Here is a 26,166-nt window from a genome sequence, read left to right as displayed (position 1 = left end):
ATTGTATCTACCACTGTGTGTTACCATTGTATCTACCATTATGTGCTACCATTGTATCTACCACTGTGTGCTACCATTGTATCTACCACTGTGTTACCACTGTATCTACCACTGTGTGCTACCATTGTATCTACCAGTGTGTGTTACCATTGCATCTACCAGTGTGTGTTACCATTGCATCTACAACTGTGTGTTACCATTGTATCTACCACTGTGTGTTACCATTGTATCTACCACTGTGTTACCATTGTATCTAACACTGTGTGTTACCATTGCATCTACCACTGTGTGTTACCATTGCATCTACCACTGTGTGCTACCATTGCATCTACCACTGTGTTACCATTGCCTCTACCACTGTGTGCTACCAATGTGTCTACCACTGTGTGATACCATTGTATCTACCACTGTGTGCTACCATTGTATCTACCACTGTGTGTTACCATTGTATCTACCACTGTGTGCTACCATTGTATCTACCACTGTGTGCTACCATTGTATTTACCACTGTGTTACCATTGTATCTACCACTGTGTGTTACCCTTGTATGTACCACTGTGTTACCAATGTATCTACCACTGTGTGTTACCATTGTATCTACCACTGTGTCTTACCATTGTATCTACCCATGTGTATTACCATTGTATCTACCACTGTGTGTTACCATTGTATCTACCCCTGTGTGTTTCCACTGTATCTACCACTGTGTGCAACCATTGTATCTACCACTGTGTGCTACCATTGTATTTACCACTGTGTTACCATTGTATCTACCACTGTGTGTTACCCTTGTATGTACCACTGTGTTACCAATGTATCTACCACTGTGTGTTACCATTGTATCTACCACTGTGTCTTACCATTGTATCTACCCATGTGTATTACCATTGTATCTACCCCTGTGTGTTACCATTGTATCTACCACTGTGTGTATAATGATCCATGACATTGCTTATAACAGTAGGATTTCCAGTTAAAATTACTGCCTGCCTGGTAGTTTTTGACTTTATTACACATTCAGGAACTAAAGGATAGGACATAAATAAAGTGACAAACTGCTAGAGTAAATGAAAGAGGCGCCATATTTTATCCAAGTTTTTTTTCTACACCCAACTATTCCTTTCAGAACATATTAAACAATATGATGTCATTAGAACTTACAGTGGTGTAATCACAATGAATTAGAAGAATAAACAAGATCTTTTATTCAATGACTTTATAAGTTTAGCTAAAAGTGTGTGTAAAACTATTCTACATAGAACATCTAATATAACTCATAAAAGAATAACCTGGCAGAAATTGCAACTTCTGTTGGACAAATATTAATGGTATATACACTTCATACTGAATTTGGTCATGGATGATTGTATATGGTTATATATTGTTGACTATATTGTTGTTTTTCTTTATGCTTTAATTGTTTTGATTGTTAATTTTGATTGTAAAATCAAATAAAAATTGTTAAAAAAAAGAACTTACATTGGTGCTTGTGATGGAGCTGTTAAGCCCTCGCAGTCGTGTCCAGGCAACTGAGCTAGCATTGAGGTTACCCAACTGGTTACGAATGTCTGTGAATGAGGCTTCATTTTTCTTGAGGTCTTCCAGAAGGACCAGCACACAACTGTCACAGGCTATTAAAATAAAGCCAATATTCTATTAGCATGTTGCAAGGTTAATATAAATAAAGCAGAACGTAGACTTGTAAAAAAATAAAAAAATTCAGTTGACACTCAGCAACATCATAAAATTTTCCATATTAATGGAAACAGGAAAGAAATCAGGATAGGAACATTTTTCAACAACCAAACATAATGAGATTCCTAGCAAGCATAGGCAACCATAATTGTTAATATAAACATATAACAATACCCTAATAAGCACACAGACTCGAACATCTATCTGTCGAAAAATCTTAACAATGAGTCAGCTGCTTCATTAGCAAAGCTAAAGTTTCATTATTAGACAAAGTAATCCATATTAATGATAATCAATAATTATTTTAAATATGTTTCTACATCTACATCCATTCTGTAAATTGTTTCTAGAGTTTGTGTGAACGTTTACATACATTAAGATGTTAAGAACATAAGTAAATTGTGAAGGAGGTACTTCCTGAAGTGTAATTTATAATTTATAATACAGCATGGTTTTACAGAATCTGACAAATGATGAAGTTAGACCCATAATCAAAATAAACTTGTCATTGTTACTTTTATCCGTCCAAAACCTGATGTGCCTGTAACCATGACAGATTTACTCTGGTAATAACTGGAGTTAATTTCTATACCTTCCTCTTACCTGTACTGTAACGTATTCTCCTACCCCCACCCCGATATACTCCTTTACCCATAACTACTCTTGTCTTCTCCTTGCCAACTGTAGCTCTCTCAACACTCTACCTCTTAGAAGACATATTATCTTCTATTGAAGATAACAAAAGTATGGCTGTATGTATACTTTATCAAATCTGAAATGCGATTCTCTCTCTTCTGAAAAATATTGTACAGACTACTGTATATTACTGCCTTTCAAATTTTAAAGGTGCTCTTTCTATTACAGTTGTTTGTATATTGGAGCCTTTCTCTCTGGATCCCGATGAAAGTAGATCATGTGCCCAGTCAGACTTTCCTGATAAACAAAAACAATCAATCAATCAATCAAACAATAAATAAATAAATATAAATACTATCCCATTTTTTTTACATTTCAGATCTGAATCAAAATGTATCCAATATGATGAGCAAAATGTTTGCTCGTCATAGAAGAAACATAACATTTACAGGTTGAAGCAATTGTTTTTGTGAATTGGCTTCTATATTTCAAATATAATATTTTAAAGGCCACTTGCAAAATGATCCAAATAATTTAGATTGACAATGTAACCTTTAGGATGACTACAAACAAATGGAAATCTGACAAATGTATAATTTTGCTTCCCAGCAAAATATTAAAATTATTAAATACATAATAGGTATAAAAAATACACTTGGATTTTCTTTCCCTCAAAGCTCAGAACATCAAAGGACCTATGTACACTTCTCGTTCATCACCTGTCTCTACTACTACTGCTCAAATGGTACAGACTAGCTTTACCAGGAGATGGGAGATTCCTGGTACAGTGGATATTGTGGATATTGTGTTGTAAGGTGCGTCAGTATGCTGGTTTACTAAGCCTTAGTCAATTCTATAAGGTCTCCTCAACCTCAGGTGTGGAATTAAGATAGCTTGGTAAATGCACAAACAAGTACACCACACACACACTGTCACACAAGTGAAGATCTACTTTGAAAGGTCAAACCTTATATAATTGAAATCCATTTTCGCGAGACGAAAATCGCAAAATCTTAAATACCTGAACGATGAATTTTTATATATATATATATATATATATATATATATATGTATATCTACCAAGTCCAGGATCACACTACAGTGGAGAAAAGGGCATACTGGTCAAGTGTTTACTAAAAACACTAAGTGTGGCTGGACCGTTAAGACACTTGAGGAAGTGATGTAATGACTGCATCCTTTTACTGGAGTCTTTTTAAAAAGAGCCATTACTGTGGGTGAAGAGTCTGAAGAAGTTCACATATGGCTTAAGTGAACAAAAGTGTTTCTTTTTATTGAAATAAAGTTTACTGAAGGACTGGCCGGCTTTTCTGCTGAATGTCATTGCTTTCATTACCTGTAGCAGTATTTTGGATTATTAGGTAGTATATTATGTTTGCTGTTGCAAGATAAGAAGGCTATGGGTTCTATTCCCACTCCAGGCAAATACACTGCTAGCACTACAGCTCAATACCCCCCCCCCCCCAGTGATGTACTCCTGAGTGTGTCAGCTTTAGTTAAATCCCCATCATCTCCAAACACCCATTTGTGCAAATTATTACTTCTTTTATTCAAATATTGTTTTTGCAATTATAATGGCATATGCATATTTTAACAGAACTGGAATTCTTAACCCTTCAGATGTTATATACCCCACATCCTTCATTTTGTAATTAATTTCACATTTTATCACATTCATAACCATTGCAAGCAGTATACAACTCATTGGACACCCCTGTTTTACACCACTCTTCATATGTACCTCTTGGCTTAACCAGCCATTTAAACATATTTTTACTTTATTATTACTATATGCTGACATACATAATTTCCTAACTTTCTCACATATATTATATTCTTTCATTATTACCCATAAGATTTCATGCCCAATTGTGTCAAATGCCTTATTAAGATCTCCTAGCATGATTTTTGCTTCTTCTTTCTGTTCATATTATCATCCACAATTTCTCTATCATTAATAATTCTTGATAACCCTTCCCCTTTATACTGTATATGTTATCTTCCATAATATGTTCCATTTTAGTTTCAAATGCATATGAAATACTTAAAATATACTTTCAAAAACACTGGTGCCCCCCAAGGGTCCATTTTAGGACCACTACTCTTCAGTATTTTCATTAATGATCTAAATAAAGCCTCCCAACAAAGCATATCGATTCAATATGCAGATGATTCCACAATCATCTTCTCCTCCAACAACTTCACTAACCTCCAGAGGATCACCCAAGGTACCTTCTCTTCCATTGAAACCTGGCTAAATGACACCCAATTAATGCTGACCACCAAAAAAACGAAACTGCTAATATTCTCATCAAAACCTCTAACTGTAGAAATCAAAATTTTCTCCCATAATAAAACAAAAATTAAACATGTACAATATACAAAACTTTTAGAAATTACTATAGATGATAAACTCTCTTTTGAACAACACATACTGAATACAGTAAAGAAAACTCATTTCAAACTGGGCAAATTATACTGACATAAACTCTACCTAGATAAACAAACCAAGATAAAACTAGCTAACACTTTGCTTACCCCACCCCTCTTATATGGAAGCCCCATGTTCACCAACCTTCATACATCCCTCAGTAGTAAGCTGCAATCTTGCTACTACAAAATAGCAAAACTCACCTCTAACTTGCCCAACCGATCACACCACTGCAGTGCTATCTTAAATCTGTCCTGGCTAGAATTTCACCACTATCTCTACTATACTCAATTAACACTTGCTCATAAGCTAATTTTCCAACCAGATAGCTGTCCTGCTCATCAGTCTATATTATGCACATACACCCCAAATCGAGCCCTCCCCTCCTCAGAAAGCTCTCTCCTATATGCAGCTAAACCCAGTAAGAGAACACGACAATGCCTATTCTCATACAACATTGCCAAACTATGGAATAGCCTCCCCTAATCTATTACTCAACTTGACACCCTAATGGCCTTTAAAGCTTCTGTAACAACCCACTTTTTAAAAAATCCTACTTGTACCTGTGAAATACAATGTAAGCCCCCTTAACTTCTGAAACATTTTTTACTTGATTCTTGCCTTCAGCCCTCTCTTATATCTTTCCTGCTTCTGATTCTTTATTCTCCTACCTATGATGTGAATCACTGTTATTGTTTTTAGATTACTCTCAGGTGTATTACAGCATGTTTGCTGTTCTAATGTATATTATGCTTCTGTGATTGAAAGTATATTTTAAGTATTTTATATGCATCTCTTCAAATTTGTATTTACTTTTTGTACTTGTTCCTGTATAATTTGTACAAAGTATTGTTTGTCTGTTTAACTTTGGAGCTTTTCTCCCCAGGCCTCCACCGAAAATGGGTTTCTAACCCAGTGGACTTTCCCAGTCAACAAATATCAATAAATAAAATAATAACAAATAAATAAATCTCTCTTGTATTATTTTCATAAAGATCTTAGAATCATTATTATTCAATACTATTGGTCTCCAGTTTTTTAATGATCTTTCTTCTTCCATATGAATATAAATATTCCACTACATAAGTCTTTATATATAAAACCTTCATTTAATCATTCACTCAAAATCTTTTAAAATTTTTTTGCCAATCCCTTACATTTTTATACATTTCATACACTATTCCATTTGGACAGAGTTAAATCTACATTTATCTGTCCTAATACTTTAGATAAAAACATCGCCTTTTCTAACTCTTTATTCTCTTTTTCTGTTAACTTTTTTACTTTCTACATTTTTCACTACCTTCTTTTTTTCTTTAAACATTTCTTGTACATATTGTATGACACTATTCATAATCTTTTCCTGAGTTCTTTCCATTTCTCCTTTTCGATTTTTTATTTCTCTCATTACACTACCAACGTCCTTTACTAATCTGCTTAAGTAACTTGACACTTCTTCCTTATTCCTTGTAAAAAATATCTTTGCTTATATAACAGTTCTTGTATTTTTCTTGATTTCTTTCATATAATTCCTTTTCTTTGTCAGAGTACTTTCTACCATTGTGTTCTAAATCTTCCAATGCATTGTTGTATCTTCTTTTAAATTTTTGTTTCTCTACTTTTCTCGCGTCATATTGCCACTGTAAAAAAAAAAAAAGTTTTTTTTATATTTTTCCTTAAATATCACCCACCATTCAGATCAATTATTATAAAATGTTCTTATAATAATATGACCTTTCCATAAACGTATTACAAATCTCTTTCCTTCTTCATTCCATGCTTTCTCATTTATCCTTTTTATTCCTTTGCCTATTTTTATATATATATGCCTTGTTTTCCTTTATCTCTAGCCATATTGCAAGATGGTCAGAAAATCCTGTTTCAGCTACATCCCCTTCTCGGTTTACCATGGTATGTTCGAAACTGATCCAGTCGAGCAAGGACAACACTGAAAAATAACGTCAAAATCTTACAACAGCGTAAGACTGGAATGTTGAAAATGGGAAAGTCTGTTCGACATTTTCAACATTAGTCTTCCACCTGACAAACTCAGCTAACTTCTATTATTAAGCAGGGGGGCTTTGAAACCACAAGTCCCCTACTTAAGTATATCAACCCGAGATCACACTACAGTGAGGAAATGGGCTACTTCCCTGTTCCTCACTGAAGCGCGACCTCCCTCCACAGTCTCGACTAACCTCGTTCAACCTTTTTCATTTTGATTTCCTGCCCCTTAACAATTGTGTGTCTGCACATCAACTGTTCAACTTTCTGCAATTCGCGTGATTGCAAGCCCCCTTCTCATATGAATAAACCTTCTCGTACTATAAAATAATCTACTTTAGTTCTGCATATACCCGGTTTGTAAGTCCATGAACTTTTGTTCCCCAAAGTTTTAACATACTGCGTCTTATAACCTCTAACATTTTCTGATATGAATTATTTTCTTTTTACGCTTGTCTCTTAAGCCACAATTAAAGTCTGCTGTTATTATAACATTCATATTTATCACTACATAGTCTAAAATTTGATGAAATAAGCTTTCCCTTTCTTTATAGTTAGTATAAGCATACAATGTTAGAATTTTATAGACTTGTTCTTTCCATTTTAAAGCTACAATTGTTAATCTTACATTTTTGCTAAAGTTACATCTAATATCTTTACTGTATTTCTACATAATATAGCTATTCCAGAACATCTCTCATTTCCCATATTCGAGATTACATTTCCTCCCCATAGTTTCATTGTTTGTAATCCTTTACTTGTTAAAAATCTTGTGTCGTCTAGTATAATTACATCTACATCACATGTATTACACTGCTCCAAAATTCTTATTCTTCTTACTATATTCTTAACACTATTCACATTTACAGAAAGGGCCAGCTTTCTCAATAGGCCACTCTAAGCCTAACCAATTTTCTTTCTGAAAGGTGACAAACTCTGTACCTTGTATCTGCAAGTCAAACACTTTAAGCATTATACCAACCCCCCCATCTTTACCTCTATACATTCTTTTTAAAACATTTCCTTTCTTTTTTCTTTTGTGCTGATCCCTTTAAATTTTCTTTTTCTGTCTTTTACCAAGAGATTTTTTCTCATTTACTTCCTCTTAGTTTATGTCTTCTTCATCACGTGTTTCAGAACCTTCTTCTACACCCTCTTTATAACGTTTTTTTATTAAATTTTTCTTCTATTTCTACTACTTCCAGAATTTCTTTCTTTGTTCATTTTCTTCTCTTTTTTCCTTTTCTTTACTGTTATTTTCATTTGTGCAGTCTCTTGATAAATGTCCCAAGTTTGTTACATTTACAACATTTGAATTCACATTTTTTGATAAATGTGCAAGTTTGTTACATTTATAACATTTGAATTCACATTTTTTGCATCATGTCCCATTTTCTACGAACATTTTCTTGTCACAATTACAACACCCCTATTCCTCTACAAATTTATCATGTTTGGTATATGTATAATTTTTTATTTTTCTATTTTTAACACAGTATTACAATCCCAGCCATCACTCTATAAACACTTCATACCTGCCCATTTCTTTGCCTTCGTTACTTTGAGTCCTTATCACTTACTTGCATTTTTCATGTTCTTCTGCCTTCGTTTCTGCTGCTCCACTTTTGCATACTTTTACTTTCTCTGCATATGTTTTCTTTTCCATCTCACCACTAGTCTGCAGGATTGTCTCTGCATCCCCCTTTTATATTTTCTCCATAATGTCTCCCCAGGAAACACCTCATTCATTTTTTGGCTCACTCTGCACCATCATTTCTTTGAGTAAATCATCCTGCAACCCTCTTGACTGGAGGGTTATAATTATACATCCATCATTTATTGACTCATCTCCATCATACAGGTTTCTTTGAAACAGTTGCTCAGAGTTCTGCACACATTCTCTGGTGTCGATATTTGCTTTCTCCTTCATTTCTTTTAGTACTCCATCACCTCCTTCTCTCTCCATCTGCATCCATGTTTCTCTGGGCCATCTCTGCTCCTGGAATGGAAACAGGAAGTGCTCCTCCAAAATGGGTCCCACTCACAACAATGTTGAGTAGGGGAAATTCCTCAATGCCCTGGCCAAATTTTCACTAGTTGTAGAAATACTACCTCTGGCCTCCCCGGAAGAAAGGCCACTAGCTTTGTGGGGCTAACCCAGTTAACAAAGGATAAATAAAATGAAAGTGGCATACACTATATGGCAAAAATAGTTTACATAGTAGTACAACTTTTTGGTTGCTTTGAAAGTTACAGTAACAAATTACTATAGTTACATACAAATAGCACACTTTATTTTCACTTAAGAAGCAGTGTTTGTACTTACGTTCACAATTTACATTTCCTGCTCCAATGACAATGGGGATGTGGTTCTCTTGTGAGCAGGTATCACATTGTGGACCACTCACTCCATCTGCACAAGTGCACTCACCAGTGAGTGGATTACAGGAACCAGTTCTGCAGTTACATCCTACAAAATAAAATACAATTAATTCTATCCTTAGACTTGTGCTGGGTAATGCATTATGGGAACAGCAAAACAGCACAAAACTATTAGGCAGCATGACTCCAGTTAATACACCAGAACTGTAAACCAGGAAAAACTCTGCATAAAATAAAGTAAAACAAAGACACTGTTTAAATATTAAAAGACAGAAGATGAGATAAACTGAATACATTTCTGAATATTTTTACTGTGTTTCTAGCTATCTTGATATTCACTGAAGGTATACACAGAATAAAGACAAAAGGTACTTTTCTGTTTTGTCTATTTTCTTAGCAGGGTATGCTTGCTATTTGCCCACCCAGTAGATAGAATGACAACAAAGACAATGACCAACTTCTGTGCTACGTTCCCTAGTCTTCTGAAACTCACAGTAGCAAAACTTTAAGACTAAGGCCACTTACTTGTACAACCTCTGGGTCCATAATTCCAGAAGCCAGGTGCACACTGCTGACAGCTCTGACCAGTGACTCCAGTAGGACAGCTGCACTGACCAGTCTGAGAGTGACATACTGGGTTAAGAGCTGCTACACCACATGTACAATGTTGGCATCCTGTACAGCTGTCATATCCATAGTACCCATCCTGCAGGGAGAAAGAACAGGAGGTCAGATTCGGGAATTGAACACTGCTATTTTGTCAGTTGTGCTACTGTATCACCAGTACAGGTAAGAATGCAGATTTGAATTTGAGCAAGGTAGCAACTAGCTAATCAAAAATAAATGTGATGATAGTGAAATATAATATAATCAAATCTACAAATTAAAAAGGAAATACACTTGTATTTTTCCCCTAATGTATAACAGAGGAGTCTCTATGGCTAATCAAACCTCCCCAGGGGATGCTCCATCCCCTTATCTGTGTGGTGGACAGTAATACCAGTGTACAAAGCACACACATGCTACCATACATGAGCCCTATTACAAACTTTGTTCTTCACCCTCTGTACCCCAGCTATACTACCTTCTTACTGCAAGTTCTACAAGCTCTGCTGCAACACTGCGCAAAAAGAATGCTCGGCCCCCAGAGTCATACCTAGCAATTCCAGTACCCCTGTGCTATTCCCTGATCTGGAGCCCCTGTCAGAAAAAAAAAAACCAGGTCTGGTCATACATGAGGACCAAAAACCATGTCAGTCTTGATCAGAAAAGCAATGTAACCAACATTCAGCACTTAAGACCAATCGGTATTTGCTGAGTGCATCCTCTAACACTTTGTGCCTGGGGTGGATGCTCCCTTTGTTCCCACCCCATCTATGTCTCTAACAGCCCCTAATGAAAGAGAGATGGTCACTAGCTGCTCGCATCCTCCTCTCTTACTGGCCATTTAAATCTAGGTCATTAATCAAGTATGGGTTTTCAGAAGTGCAAATAAGATCTGTCTCACTGTGTCCCCAAACTATCTCAAGTGTTTTATAAACATGGGATTGTCTTTTGAAATTTCATGGAGCCTACAAAAGCCAGTCTAAAAGAGCACAAGTATTGTATGCTGAGACACTGAGCCAGAATTGATGGTACTAAATATGAAAACATCAATTTATAACTGTCTTCTGACAACAGCTAGGGCTGCGACAGGCACAGTGGCACAGGCAGTCAGGCAGATAAAGGCATGACTGTGATCCTGATGGGGCCCAGGATCAGCTAGAAACCTAGAAGATAGAGGAGTCAGAGAGGAATGCTTGTAGTAAATGACAGATGCAGGCTAACCCATCCTGGGGGTGTGAAAGGAAATCCAGCTTATTGTAGTGCTAACACTTAATGGACAGAGACAGAAGGCACGCTGTGTATGGAACAAAAATGTGCACTTGACTTTATTAAGCAGCACAGATCATCATGGGGGAAGAACAGTACAGTCTTGCACCTGTAAGGTCATCAGAATGGGTTCAAAATATACAGCAGAAAATTCCCAGAAGATTATCTGGATAATGGCTGCCCCCATGATGGGTTTACATCCTGGTAAATAGCGAAATGAACTGGCATGATCATATCAAGGAGGACTTGATAGTTTGTAGGCAGAGAGAAATAAGAAAAAAGAAGTAAGTTATCTGCAGTCCTGTAATAAACAGCTTCCACTGACACAGGTGTACCATCAATGAACATATACTTCTGTATACACTGGGCAGAATGAATTCTCACACTCATGGTTAGAAGAGTAAGGGGAACTCTCTTTGATAGTGTGCTGGCAGTGAGAGGAGCTCTTAATTTGAAGGACTACTAACAATGTTATACTTCCTTGCAGGTGATAAAAGCATATTATTTGGAAATGGCGTGCAGTAATAGTGACCAGGACTATGTGTGTAATAAGCATGACCAAAGGCCTGACAAACGTATCATGGATTGGCTTGTCCTTTTTTCCTCTTTAACCTGATGGATCCCCAATTTGTTTTCATGCTGCTTCTGTTACTTTTGATTGTGCTGTCAGATATACCATGATCGGAAATGCTACCATGACTGTAACCAGTATCAATGCCATTGTTACTTGGTCCAACCAACGACAACTGGAAGTGCAAAGGCTGCTGATGGCCTCTTCCTTCTTTGAGAAGCTGGCGTTCTCTCAGTAGTCATTTTATGACTCCTGTTTTTAGTCAACACCTTTTTATGCAAACCAGGACTAAAGCACGGTGCCTCCTTAATCTACATTGTACCTCCAGGGTGTTCCTGGAGCACGTTCTGTTCTACAGAGACTGATGGAGTAGGGTGAGGTGGGGCAATTACTCATTTGGTTCACTTACTTCCATTTTGTTGACTGACTGCAAAGGATCAAATGCAGCATTATTTTTCCTTTACCACCTTTATACTGCCTCCAGTGAGAATGAAACATCAGTTTCAGTGCATTGATACACTGACCGCTAGTTAACAGACCCATCGATATACTGACTGCTAGCTAACTGACCCATACCCCTAACTGCTTACTCAGACTGTATTTTCTGAAGTATCCAGGATGGGCAGTCTATAAAAGACCAACCAGAACTTCTTGCCTATAAACTAATGTCCTCTGAGACATTTAAGTGCCCTTCCTTAGTCTGACTGGGCCTATCATAGCATAATGACTACATTACAGATACCACAGCTATGCAAGGCTGGACATACCCAGAGATCAGTTGCCATAACGAATGGCTAAATTTGGAATTAACTGAAATTTGCTTTTAACTGCACACCTAGTCTCACTGGTATTTCCTTTCTTGTTGAAATCTAAATCAATTTGTGTTCCTTTTTCAGCTTACTACATGAACCTGCCTGCAGGACATTCACACAGTTATGTCCTGATTTCACAAACATAACTAACTGCATTTTACTATGAGCTGGATTAAGTGCAGAACTTGAATGTCATTAAATTTAAATTTTCAAAGTTTATTGTTTTCCATCAAATATCACTCCTGCCTAACCAGATGCTGAGGACTGCCTATTCAGACTGACTTCTCACAATATCAGACTTACTATCCCTTTGCCTTTAGGACATCACTACTGCTCTGTATATCATTAACAGCCATTCGTGTTAACCACTTTCTCAGTTAACTAAACAGCTTTTAAACTGGAGGCATGTCAGATTCTCAAAATCACGCAACTTGTAACAGCTGCTAGGCAAGGACAGCTTAAAATACACAGCTCAGGTACTCATCAGTTTATAAAACGTGTGTCCATTATGGCAAAAAACATATATAAACATTTCTCCTGTACCCAAAGCCCTTCATAACCCCTTTCTTTTTTATTCCGTGTCTGGGGTTACTGCAACTTAGAAAACAGCAACACACAGTGAAAAGTTGTCACTCTCTTTTCTGTGAAGCTCTGATCTCAAAGAACATCAGAATACTACAGCAACCTACAACTAGAACAGTCAATAAGTCATTACCAATAAATAAGCAATGATAACGTTCAACAGTACAGCTACAGCAATTGTCAATACATGAGCAATTATAACGTTCAACAGTACAGCTACATCAGCTGTCAATACATGAGCAATGATAACGTTCAGCAGTACAGCTACATCAGCTGTCCTTAACTGCCATCTGACTCCCCACAAAAAACTTGCAATTGCCTCTATCTACCTTCCTCCTGGTAACAATCTGCACATTCTTGAAAACATCCTGTCCTGGTTCTCCCACAACATACCATATGAGATACTTATCCTTGGTGATGACAGCATTGATTGGTCCAAACTCACAACTGACTCCCCCCAACTCAGTATCCACCTACAAGACTTCCACCAACTTATAACATCTCCCACTTACTTCCATAAAAATTCCACTTCCAGCTCCATCATAGACTGGATCCTTACCAATTCCCCCCACCAATACCACAATCCCACCACCTTACCTGACTCCCTCAGTGATCATCTCCCTACCACCATCTTAAAACACTACTCCCATATTCCTAAACCCCACCTTATCAAAGACTGTCGAAAACTATCGACTTTCAATTCACCCCAATTTTACTCCATTCTCCACAACATAGATTGGTCCATCCTAAAACACCTCCCCCTAAACGATGCTGTAAGCACTTTCAATAGCATCTTCATGAATACTCTAAACTCCTTAGCTCCCTCTAGGAAGATCAGAGTAAAATCAAACCATGCTCCCTGGCTCTCCAAAGAGACTAGGTCCCTTATGAAACAAAGAGATCATGCTTGGAAAACCTGGACTAAAACTAAACAACCACCTTTTCTTCAAAAATACAGACAACTGAGGAACCTTGCAAAAAACATACAACTAATGACAAAAAGTTATACTATAGCTCTGCTCAGCTTAACAACAAATGTAGTCCTCGAAAATTTCAACTCTCAACATCCTCTATCCTGAAAAGCCCTGTAATCCCTCCCCATACCCTAACTCTTCCTCTCAGGAAACAGCTACCCTCCTGAATAAACACTTTATCTCTTCCATCCAAATTCTGGTAACCTCTAAGCCAAACCCTACTTCAACACCCACCTCTCCAAGTCCCACTAACACAACTTTGTTTTCTTTTGAGCCAGTTCCCATTACTTACATCAACTCTCTACTACTCAAGCTAAAACCTTGCTCTCCTTCCACTGACAATCTATCTCCTACATTCCTCAAACTTGCTGCTGACTCAATTGCCTATCCTGTACTTATACTAATTAATCGATCTATTCTGGAATCAACTGTCCCCACCCTTTGCAAATCTTTCTTCACTATCCCTCTTCATAAAGGTGGAAACTCCACTGACCCCTCAAACTACCGACCCATTACCATTCTGTCGCCCCTCTCCAAGATATTAGAAAAATGTATTCAATCAAAGCTTCTCAATCACCTCCTCACACACCACTTACTTACCCCTACCCAACATGGATTTCATCCTCACCACAGCACCACCACTGCCCTCCTCTCCTTCACTCATATCATTGCAGAGGCCCTAGACAACAATAAACTCATTTCCTGTCTCTTCCTAGATCTCTCCAAAGCCTTTGATACTGTCTCTCATCCTCTACTACTATCCAAACCCGCAAATCTCCACCTATCCCCCTCCGCACTTGCATGGTTTAATAGTTACCTATCTGGCAGGGAATAATCTGTCAAATGGCTCTCATCCTCCTCACCTTTCCTTCCCATTTCCACTGGTGTTCCCCAAGGCTCCATCTTGGGACCTCTTTTGTTTAACATCTTCACCAATGATCTTTACACCTCATGCAAAGAATCCTCCCTTATTCAGTATGCCGACAACTCTATACTTATATCCATCTCAAATAACATTCCTGAACTACACTCCCTGACCTAACAGGCCCTACTATCCACTGAACAATGGCTCTCTCACAACCTATTGATCCTAAATCCCAAAAAGACCAAACTCCTACTTTTCCTTCCCCGTTCTCTTTCTCATCACAAAACCTCCTTTTTTATTACATCTTCTAACAATACAAATATCCAACCTGACACCCACACAAAACTCCTAGGGGTCATTATCGATGACAAACTCAAGTTCAACCTACACATACTCCAATGTATAAAAAAACAAACCAGAAACTAGGTCTGCTATATTGGAACAAAAAATTCCTAACCCCTGAATCTAGACTTACCCTGGGCTAGGCACTCCTCCTCCTCCCCTCCCTCTTATACGCCGCCCCAGTTCTTACCAATATCCAGGCCTCAACTCTAAACAAACTGCAACAGACTTACCATAAAATAGCCAGATTCATTACTAACTCCCAATACAACTCACACCACTGCATTTCTTTAAACTCTCTTCAATGGCTTGAACTTCCCCAGTTTCTGCTATCTTATCAATTTCATATGCTACACTCTATTCTTTATAAACCCTCCTTCTGTCCATCTCTATCTTCCTTAGTCTCCTTCTACATCCCATCCCAGACCCTCCATACTTCTAACCAACAATTACTTGATATCTACCACCCAAAAAGGTCAGTAGGCAAACTACTCTACAAACACTCCCTTGCCCATGCTTGGAACAAACTTCCCCTTGACTTACGTTCAATCTCTCACACCTCACACTTTAAAAATGATCTAAAAGCTTATTTTCTCAATTCCAGAACCTGCCCTTGCCATGACCCTACCTAGTCTTCCTTCCCTTTATGTACCCTCAAAAGGACCACACTTAGTACCTCATTACACCTCTCTCTCCAATGTGTCTACTATGTATTTGCACAAGTTTATACAAACAAAAAATGTTTATTGTTGACCTATTGAACTATATCAATGTAAAATTGTTACTTAGCTTCTTTTTAATGCAACTTTAACTTTATGCATGTAACCCAACATATATGTGAATCGTTTTGCTATAACTGCTATTATATCAATATTGTTTAAAATTGTACTTGTTTTAAAATGTATTACTGGAGCTTTTCTCCTCGGGTCTCCCCTGAAAATGGGCCACAAGCCCAGTTGGACAAACCTGGTTAACAAATGTCAATAAATAAATAAATAAATACATGAGCAATGATAACATTCAGCAGTACAGCTACATCAGCTGTCAATACATGAGCAATGACAATGTTCAACAGTACAGCTGCAGCAGCCCTGATATCAGCATTCTCATATTAAGGAACAACACCTAAGCCTTTAAAGTCACACTTACTTGTTTCATTTTGTTAGAAGTTCTTGCTCCTAAAGCCTTCCTAACACTTACAAAGAACCCTAACGCATTATTTTCCTGCAGTCTCCTATTATTAATTTATTGTCACAAACACTCATGCCATTGAGAGAACAGTCTGAAACTCAGTTCCATGCCTATGACTTAACTGTACAAAAATTAATGGTTAACAGTTACAAAGCAGAAATCCATATACGTTCTCATCATTCTGTGCATACCCAAACAAGACATTATATTACATTTTACAGATATATACTTTGTCCCTACTGAATTTCAATGATACTCCAGTATGTATTATGAAAGGTACACTTCCCAGGCCTTCCCAAAAAAGAGATTACTTACTCAATAAAAATAATACAGTCATCACATCAAGAACGAGAACAGTCAAGAAGTCGGTAACAAGAAATGAACAGAAAGTCCCCAACTTCCTCCCAAATCTTTTGTTTCCATACACAGCATTTGATATTCTCTCTTGTTGGTGTGGCTCCGACTCACTTACCTCACAACGGTCACAACGCGGACCAGTCACACCAACTTTGCAACGACATGCTCCTGTTCTGTGGTCACATGATTCTGTGCCACAGGGAGAACAATTACATTCTGGAAGAAAAGCACACACAGTTTTACATTAGCATTCAACATCTATAGTGTAAAACATGGAAAAGACAAAAAAAGTGCAGCTCTGGACTACGAGAGAGCAATGTCTTATTACGCCGCTTTAAATAACAGTTTGCTAGAGTGAAAATGCAGTGTTTATTTAGAAGTTATGTACCTACCATAACGTTCCATGTTAGTTGTCTTCTCTCGCCTTCTTTCTTGCTGGATGGGTTCGGAGCCGATCCTCGGCTCCGACTCGGCACTTGCTTTAGCTTAGGAACTCCTTTTACCAGCTCGAGGCAACCCTATATCCCATGATGCAAGGCGGAACTACCACAGATCTCGTTTGGTAGCTAACCTACCCTGCTAAAGACTATCCTAACATAATTAGGAACACAGGTTCCTAATAGAAGTCCTCATATGAAGGCTCCGGAGGAAACAACCTAATAGGAACTGTTCAAGATCTGTCCAGGCCAGGGGGAAGGAGGGAGGGATGCAAGAAAAAAGGCGAGAGAAGACAACTAACATGGAATGTTATGGTAGGTACATAACTTCTAAATGTTAAGTTGTCAATCTCGCCTTCATTCTTGCTGGATGGGACCGCGTCCCTAGCACCTGTATCCCGGGTGGCTCAATGGAACAGACTCTTGAGAACTGTGGAACCAAAACTGGCCCTATCTCTGGAGGCCAAGTCCAACTTGTAATGAGAGACAAAGGTATGGGGAGTAGCCCAAGTAGCTGCTGCACAAATGGTATCAATGGGTAGTCTATCCTGAAAAGCTGCAGAAGTGGATAGACTCCTGGTTGAGTGTGCTTTTGGCTTAGAAGATAGCTGTTTGCCCTGAGAGAGTACACATAGGAAATAGTGGAAGTCAACCATCTGGATAAGGTCACTTTAGATACTGGAAGACCTATCCTGTTTTCTGCATAGGAGACAAATAATTGGTCCGATTTTCTGAATTGTTTAGTTCAATGCAAATAGTACCTGAGCTGACGATGGACATCCAAAAATGCAGTTTCTGTTCAGCTCTGTCGGAATAGTTTGGGAAAAAGACTGGTAGGTCTATAGATTGGTTAATGTTGTTTTGAGATACGACTTTGGGGAGAAAGGAAGGGTTAGTTCTTAATGATACCCTGTCCTTATGAAAAACCAAATAAGGTGAACGAATGCAGAGAGCTTGAATCTCGAAACCCTTCTTGCAGAAGTGACAGCCAGTAAAAATATAGTTTTCCAGGTCAATAACTTCAAAGAACATGAAGCAGACGGTTCAAGGGAGGTAGTATCAAGGATGCTAACATTAAGTTTAGATCCCATTGCGGAGGAGGATGCTTTATAGGTGGTTTTAGGAGAAAACCTCCTCTCAGAAAGGCCTTGCATAACCTATGAGACATAATGTTATTGTCATGCAAGCCAACATGATACTTGGAAATAGCAGCCAGTTGTACTTTGACTGTAGATGATGAGGATCCTGAATGAAAAACCTCCGCCAGGAAATCTAAAACCGAATGTACAGGAGCAGTAAAGGGGTCAATATTTTTGGAATTTGCCCAAATAGAAAAACGTCGCCACTTGCTAGCATAAACAGTCCTAGTGGACGACTTCAAAAAAGACACTAAAATGTCTCTGACTGAGTCCGAAATCATCGGTAGCCTGGCTAGGGTAGGAAGTGGAGCAACCAAGCAGTGAGGTTGAGAGAATGAATGGCCTGGTGCTGCTGACCCGACTGGTGGATCAAGAGATCCGGAACTGGGTCCAGATGCCAGGACTGCACCAGAAGGTGACGATGCAGAGACAGAAACCAAATTTGTCGAGGCCAATAAGGGGCAATGAGGATCAACTTGGCTCTCAAAACGGTGGCTTTCTGAATGACTTGTGGAATCAAGGGAAAGGAGGAAAAGCTGCACAGAAGTCCCCGGGGCCAATCCTGGTTTAGAGAGTCTCTCAGGGGTTGGCCTGGAAGGGGAAAGAGAGTGAAGAAATCGGGGCACTTGTTGTTTTGAGGAGTAGCAAAAAGATCGCAACAAGGAGTGCCCCACTTCAGAAAAATCTGATCCACTACAGATTGCTTGAGAGACCACTCGTGAGGCATCAGAATGGATCTGCTCAGCCTGTCCGCTAATAGGTTGGACCTGCCGGGGATGTGCGTTGCTATCAGAAACCACTGAGAAGAGATTGCCCATTGCCAAAGTCTGAGAGCTTCTCAACATAACGGATAGGACCTGGTCCCGCCCTGTTTGTTGATGTACCAGACTACGGACATGTTGTCCGTTTGTACTGCAATAGTCCCCGTGGGAAGAAAGTCGTTGAGAGCTTGCAACGTTAAAAGCACTGCTCTCATCTCCAGGACATTTATGTGCAGATGGTATTCTATGGGTTGCCACATCCCATGGACCATCCTGCCCTGATAATGCCCCCCCCACACCTGATCAGAGAGGCATCCGTAGTGACTGTGGCAACTGGAGGAGGGGGAATAAAGGGTCGGCCCTGATGAAGAAGAGGGGAAGATATCCACCAGTTCAGATGAGCTCGGCACGACTGTGTTACCAAGATTTCATGCCTCATCGGGAGACTGTGGTACGACCACTGCGTGAATAGCATCCACTGCAGAAGACGCATGTGGAAGCGGGCCAGTGGTAGAAGAACAATGGCCGCAGCCATAAGACCTAGAACCTTCAGTATAAATCTGGCTTTGATCTTGTTGCTTTGCAATAGAAGCCGAACGAATTTTTGGATGTCCAGAATTCTTTGATCTGTTAGTCTGGCTAACATTTTGACAGTGTTTAATTCTGCCTATAAAGGTGATAGATTGGCAAGGCAGCAGAGAAGATTTTTCAAATTTACTGGAATTCCCAAATTCCTGCAAAGCTGTAGAGTGTAGTCTCTGGACTGAAGAAGCTGACACTTGGTGGTGGCGGAGAGGAGCCAGTCATCCAAATAGGGAAACACCTGGAATCCTTGACGTCTCAGATGAGCTGTGACCACTGCCATGCATTTGGTAAACACTCTGGGGCTGAAGTGAGGCCAAAGGGCAGTGCTCTGAATTGGTAATGACTGGTCCCTAGCAAAGCGGAGAAACCTTCTGGAGCATCTGTGAATCTTTATGTGATAGTACGCATCCTGAAGGTCTATAGAGCACATCCAGTTGTCCTTGCCCAGAAAGGGCAGAATGGACTGAAGCGTGACCATCCGAATCTTGCCTTCTTGACAAATCTGTTTAGATTGCTCAGGTCTAATATTGGTCTCCAATCTCCGTCCTTTGGGGACCAAAAGAATCTCGAGTAGACGCCGGATCCTACCTGGTCTGCCGGCACAGTCTGGACGGCTCTTTTCTAGGAGCTTTGAAACCTCCTGTTCTGCCAAATCCCTCTGACCGGGTGAGATGTCTGGAAGGGATTGTTGAGGTCGGATACCTTTCAAAGGGGATTTTGTAACCCTCGGATATGATCGACTGTACCCACATCTCTTGAGATAGGGATTGCCAGGCTACTGGGTACAGCGAAATCCTTCCCCCGACTGCCTCCAAGGGTGGACAGTCGGGCAACACCTCAGGGGTGCTGAAAGGGCTTCTCAGGAAGAGACTCCCTGTTGCCCTGGTTCTGAGGACCCCTGCCTCTAGGGCGTCTATTATTGTTACCCCTCTGCCTCTGGGGGTAAACTGACCACGCGTGTGTCCGTGTAGCTCCTTGGGCTTTACGGAACCACATCTTCCCCCCCTTCTGACCCTTGGGGTATGGTCTAGAAGGAGTGGAAAACTGGACTCCAACGGCAGAAAGAGTTTTACCGTCCTGCTCACACCTGGTCAAGGTATCCTTCACCTGAGGTCCGAACAAAGCCGAACCATCAAAGGGGGTATTAGTGAAGGACGCCTTAAAGGGGTCCGCAAAATTACAAAGCCGCATCCAGGCTTGGCGTCTAAGAGCAACTCCTGTGCCTGCGGCCCTGCTCAATCCATCGGCCGCATAGGATATGAGCCGCATGGAGGAGTTAGATATGGAATTCAGGATTGCTAGCTGCGAGGCAATCTTTCCTGAGCCCCAGCAGCAGAAGGAACCTGGACTACTTCACCCAGTTCCTTGAGAACATCTCGTTGAAGCCTGGTGAAGTGACAAAGATAATTCAGCGACGCAGCAAAGGTCGCTGAAGAAAACATCCGCTTTCCATACCTGTCCATGGTCCTAGAATCCTTGTTAGGAGGATGGACAGGTACTGAAGGATCCACCAGTTCCTTCTTAGTGGCCGCCACCACCAGAGCATCCACAGAGACACCCTTGGAAAGGAACTGTTTGTCGAAGGGGCCGTGATGAATTTGGATGGTCTCCTGGGGACAGGTTCCACAGAATCTGGAGCTGCCCACGCCTTCCGAGCCACTACCTGCATCAGTGGGTCGAAAGGCGGAGACACCCAGGAGGTGGAGGGTCGGGATCCAAAGGCCTCCAGGTATACCGACTCATCCTCGGAGGGGTCAATGGAGGCCAATTCCCCTCTGTTTGAGGAGCTCAAGGATGTCTGAAAAGGAGACATCCTCAGAGGGGGACCGTGGGGAACCCTCCGACTCATCTAAGTCGGTATCAGATGTAGTAGACTCAGGGGAGTCTGTGTGTTTCCTCTTACACGTCCTCTTCCGAGGGGGTTCCCCTGCAGGATCAGGAGAAACCTCGGAAGAGGAGGAAATTCCCAATGGGGAAACCTGGGGCGATGGATCCCTGGGCCTGAGAGCAAGAGGCTGGCAAGAGGCATCTGCAGGCACTAATGAGGGAGGAGCTAGAGGGATGGACCGTTGACCAGGCTCAGAGGCCAGGACACTCATCATCACCTCAAAGGCTCCCCGGGACCGGAATATCCCGCCGAGGAAACAGGAATGCCCGGCTCCAGTGAGAGGAAGGCTCGAGGTCGATGTCGGGCCGAGCTTAAAGCCAAGCCCGAGAGGAGAGCGGGTCGGACAAGGGTCCGATGCCACTAGCCCCTCGAGCCGACAGTGGAAACCGACGACCGGATCCCTCCAAGGAAGGTCTCAAGGAGGAGATCGAGCCGTGGATGACGGAGCCGAAGGATGTATCGGCTCGGCACGAAACAGTCGCTGTCCCGAAGCTCCGGCTCTGAACTGCGATGTGGAGTCGGAGGAGGAAGTTCAAGGGTGAGGCTATAGCCGGCGCCTGATGAGACGGGCTATGGAGCATTTGGGCCAGTGCCTGAGACTTCAACAGCCTGCTTACCACCCTCTCCAAGTCATGGTCAGACAGCCTGGAAGATCTCAAAGATCGGCTCCGATGGCTCGCTCCGACAAAAGAGGAGACCCCGGAGCCGAGTGGATACTCAGTAACTAAGGGGACTGAGATCTCTTCGACGGAGCCATCGGAGCCGAAGTCCCTGAACTCCAGATGGAGCCGAAGGTTTCGGCTCGATGCTGGATAAAGTGTCGGCTCCAGCCGGAGCCGACAAGGCTACAGTAGATAAGGTATCGGAGCCAGCCGGCACGAACCCACTACCTTCGAGGCAGATACATCGGTTCCAGCGGGCGATCTCGGCTCCGGAGCCGGAGCCACCGGAGGAGGCTTAGATACTGAAGCCTGAGCCTCGGTGGCTTAGAAGGTTTCCCAGACCCTGCCTTCGAGGGAGAACCTTCTGGCTTAAGTAAGCCACGGAGGATAAGTTTGTTCCTCCTTTCCTGCAGGACTCTCTGGCTAAAGGAGTGACACAAAGCACAGGAGTCCTGCAGGTGCAAAGGCCCCAGGCAATAAACACAAGAAGTGTGACCGTCTGTCAGAGACATTTTCTGACAGCACGAGTCACACTTCTTGAAGCCTGAGACCTTGCCTTCCTAGACATATCCTAGGTGGAAGAAACACAGACAAACCCCAACAAACACACAAATTAATCCCCTACACACAACACACAGGAAGGGATTAACAACTGGGGTTTAAGGCCTAAGTAAAAACTTTTACACTAAGGTTTAAAAAGAAGTTATAAAGTTTGAAAAATAAGGGAATAGGGTGGGCTGTAATCACTACAGGCTACACTATGACTAAAAAGGGGAAATAAAAATACTAACTAAGCTTTTTCTTTCTTTTACAAGAAATTCACTTACCTCTGCTGGTAAAGGAGACCTCTTTCGCTAAGCAGCAAACGAGATCTGAGGTAGTTCCGCCTTGCATCATGGGATATAGGGTTGCCTCGAGCTGGTAAAGGGAGTTCCTAAGCTAAAGCAAGTGCCGAGTCGGAGCCGAGGATCGGCTCCGAACCCATCCAGGAAGAATGAAGGCGAGATTGACAACTTAACATTAATATTTCACACTGCATTATAATAATGTCTCTCTCTCTCTCCTCCATGCCTGATACCTTTCATCCCCTTCTGCCAGAATTGTCAGTGTTCGTGGAATCAGAACTATGAAAATGGAAGATTTCATTTCCAAAATCCCCAGTTCCACATCAGGGTTGCCCAGTAAAATGAGCCTTTCAGGATTACTTGTTAACTGGCTACATCAAATGGTGCTGCATGAAAAACATTAACTGGATGTGAAGGGGATGAAAAAGTACAGTTGTGTACACTTACCATAAATGTAGATGTTCGAGTGTATTCACTGTTGCAGTCATCACATTTGGGTTATCTGCTTGCAGTAGCCCTCAGTTGGCCTGATTATAAAAGTCTTGGGTCCTGCGTCGGTTGATGTCTCATCTTCCATGACGTCAGGTCGTCAGGGGTATAAAGCATGCAGCCGATGCCATTACATCAGTTTTTCTTGCCCCAGATGTCAGGTGCCCCCATAATGGGAAGCAATTATATACAAGGTTACACCTCCAACAAAAAAGCAAATACACCAAAAAGCTTTAAGCATAGTAACAAGAATAGAGGTATAGTCAATAGAAGTCAGGGGGCTGGAGGGAGGGTAACCAGGACTGCGACAGTGAATACACTCGAACATCTATATTTATGGTAAGTGTACACAACTGTACTATGTTCTTTGTGTTTTACTGTTGCAGTCATCACATTTGGGTAGATTCCCAAAGCAAAGGATGGGAGGAGGTAACTAGATAGCATTAGGACCAGCTATAAGGCCTTGCAAAACTGCAGTGGCAAAGCCAGCTCTGGATTTAGAAAAAATTGGCAAGTGGTAATGCTTGAAGGTATATACAGAACTCCAGGTAGCAGCTTCTAGGATGCCCCTGGTAGGGACACCTCTGAGAAAGGCTGTAGAGATAGATGCAGCCCTGGTTGAATTTGATCTTATTCCCTGTGGGGTAGGTTTTCCATGGTGCTTATAGCAGAAATGAATGCAATGGCCTATCCACTTAGAAATGGTTTGCTTTGAAATGGCCTTCCCCTCTGCCCCTGCAGCAAATGCAACCAGCAGCTGTTCAGATTTCCTGAGAGTCTTAGTCCTGTCCAAGTAAAATCTAAGTTGTCTGTGCACATACAAGGAGTGCAGTATTCATTCCCCTTTGTTCTGTGGATTAGAAAAGAAGGTTGGCAAATGAATGGACTGATTAAGGACCACACTGGATACCACCTTTGAAGGAGGGATTAGTCCGGAGGGACACCCTTGTCAGCATGAAAGATGATGAAAGGCTCCACTGCCATGAGGGCCTGTAATTCAGATACCCTTCTTGCTGAAGTGATGGCTAGAAGGAAGGCTGTTTTTCAAGAAAGGAATTTCAACTCTGCATTTGCAGATGGCTCAAAGGGAGGAAGAGTGAGCTTTTCCAATACAAAGTTAAGGTCCCAGGCTGGAGTAGGGGCTCTCCTGGGTGGTCATAAGTTTTTGGCCCCTCTGAGTAATTGCTTCAGCAGTGGATGAGAGAAGAGGGGTGGTTCTGTATTGTAATGAGCTGAAATGGCTGAGGCATGAATTTTGATGGAGGAAATGGAAAGGCCCTTGTGAAGCATCTCAGTTAAGTATTGAAGAATATGGGGTAAACTGGGTGCTTCTATGCCCATCCCCTGAGTTTGGCTCCAGGAACAGAATATTTTTCATTTTTCAGCATAGGATTTTCTAGTACTAGGCCTCCTTGCCTCCAGAATGACATCCATCACTTGCTTATTGAGGGATGGTAACGGAGAGATCAGGTAATTAGCCAGGCTGCCAGGTTCAGGGTTTGAAGCTGTGGGTGCAGAGTCTGGCCCTCCTGCTGGGACAGCAGGGCAGGGGTCTGAGGCAGGTGCCATACTGCCAGCAGTAACAGACTGCGCAAGAGGAGGTACACCAGTGTTGGCGTGGCCAGTCTGGTGCAATCAGCATTGTCCTTGGTTTGTCCTGTTTGATCTTTAGCAGTACCTTGGAGAGGAGAGGAAGAGGCGGAAAGGCATAAACTGATAGGTTTTTCCAGGTGAAGGACAGGGCATCCACATTCCAAGCTTGTTTGTGGGGAGTCCTTGTGCAGAATTTGTCCAATTGGTAGGTCTGGGGGGAGGCAAACAGGTCTATCGCTGGACTCCCCCATTTGTTTCTCAACATGTTGAATATCTTTGGTTCCAGTTTCCACTTGTGTGGTTCCATGAGATTTCTGCTTAGGTCGTCTGCCAGTGTATTTAGCGTTTCTGGTAGGAATTGAGCCTGTAGATGCACTTGGTAGCTCAAGGCTGTGTTCCACAGAACCATGGGCTAGACTGCAGAGAGGGGGTATGAGTAGGTTCCCCCCTGCTTGTTTATGTACCACATAACAGTGGTGTTGTCCGTCTTTACCAATAATTGTCCTGGAGGAATGTGGTCCTTGAAGGCTGTCAGAGCATTCTGTACAGCTAACATTTATTTTTGATTGATATGCAGGTGCAATTGATTTGGGTTCCATTTGCCCTGAATGCACTGCCCTGCCAAATGAGCCACCCATGCATAGTCTGATGCATCTGTTGTTAGGGTTTGGGCGACAGGGGGTAGAGTGAATGGCAGTCCCTTGTTTTGGTGGCAGGCCTCTGCCGACCAAAGGAACTATCTGTTGACAAGGTATGATAGGAATCATTAATTCTAGATCCTGAGAATGTTGACACCATACGCTTTTTAGATACCATTGTAGTTTCCTCATATGCAGTCTTGCTTATAGAATTAGTAGAATGCAAGATGCTATGAACCCTAGGGCTTGCATTATTTTCCTTGCAGATAGCTGGGCCTTTGTGAAAAGTAGTTTGAAGTAGACTGTCAAATGAACTTGTTTCTCTGGCGTGAGGTAGGCCATCTGGGAAGTTGTATTCAAGCTTGCTCCCAGGAATACAATTTGTTGGCAGGGTACA

The 26,166-nt window shown here is 41.2% G+C and overlaps 1 protein-coding gene across 1 annotated transcript in view; it reads right to left on the bottom strand.

The window, feature by feature from the left end:
* LAMA5 (laminin subunit alpha 5) overlaps positions 1-26,166 on the bottom strand; it is a 1,615,491-nt gene that overhangs the window by 489,587 nt on the left and 1,099,738 nt on the right. The window contains exons 46-49 of the mRNA XM_044090412.1: positions 16,848-16,948; positions 9,692-9,872; positions 9,111-9,254; positions 1,480-1,631 (exon numbers count right to left, since the gene is read on the bottom strand). Coding sequence (XP_043946347.1) covers positions 1,480-1,631; positions 9,111-9,254; positions 9,692-9,872; positions 16,848-16,948 — 578 coding nt within the window. The remainder of the gene's footprint in view (positions 1-1,479; positions 1,632-9,110; positions 9,255-9,691; positions 9,873-16,847; positions 16,949-26,166) is intronic.

The sequence above is a fragment of the Protopterus annectens genome, chromosome 12.part0 (genome assembly GCF_019279795.1).
Source record: "Protopterus annectens isolate FY-2018-M chromosome 12.part0, PAN1.0, whole genome shotgun sequence".
Classification (NCBI taxonomy): domain Eukaryota; kingdom Metazoa; phylum Chordata; order Ceratodontiformes; family Protopteridae; genus Protopterus; species Protopterus annectens.
The sequence above is the reverse complement of the archived record's forward strand: the minus strand, read 5'-3'. Positions and strand labels throughout refer to the sequence as shown.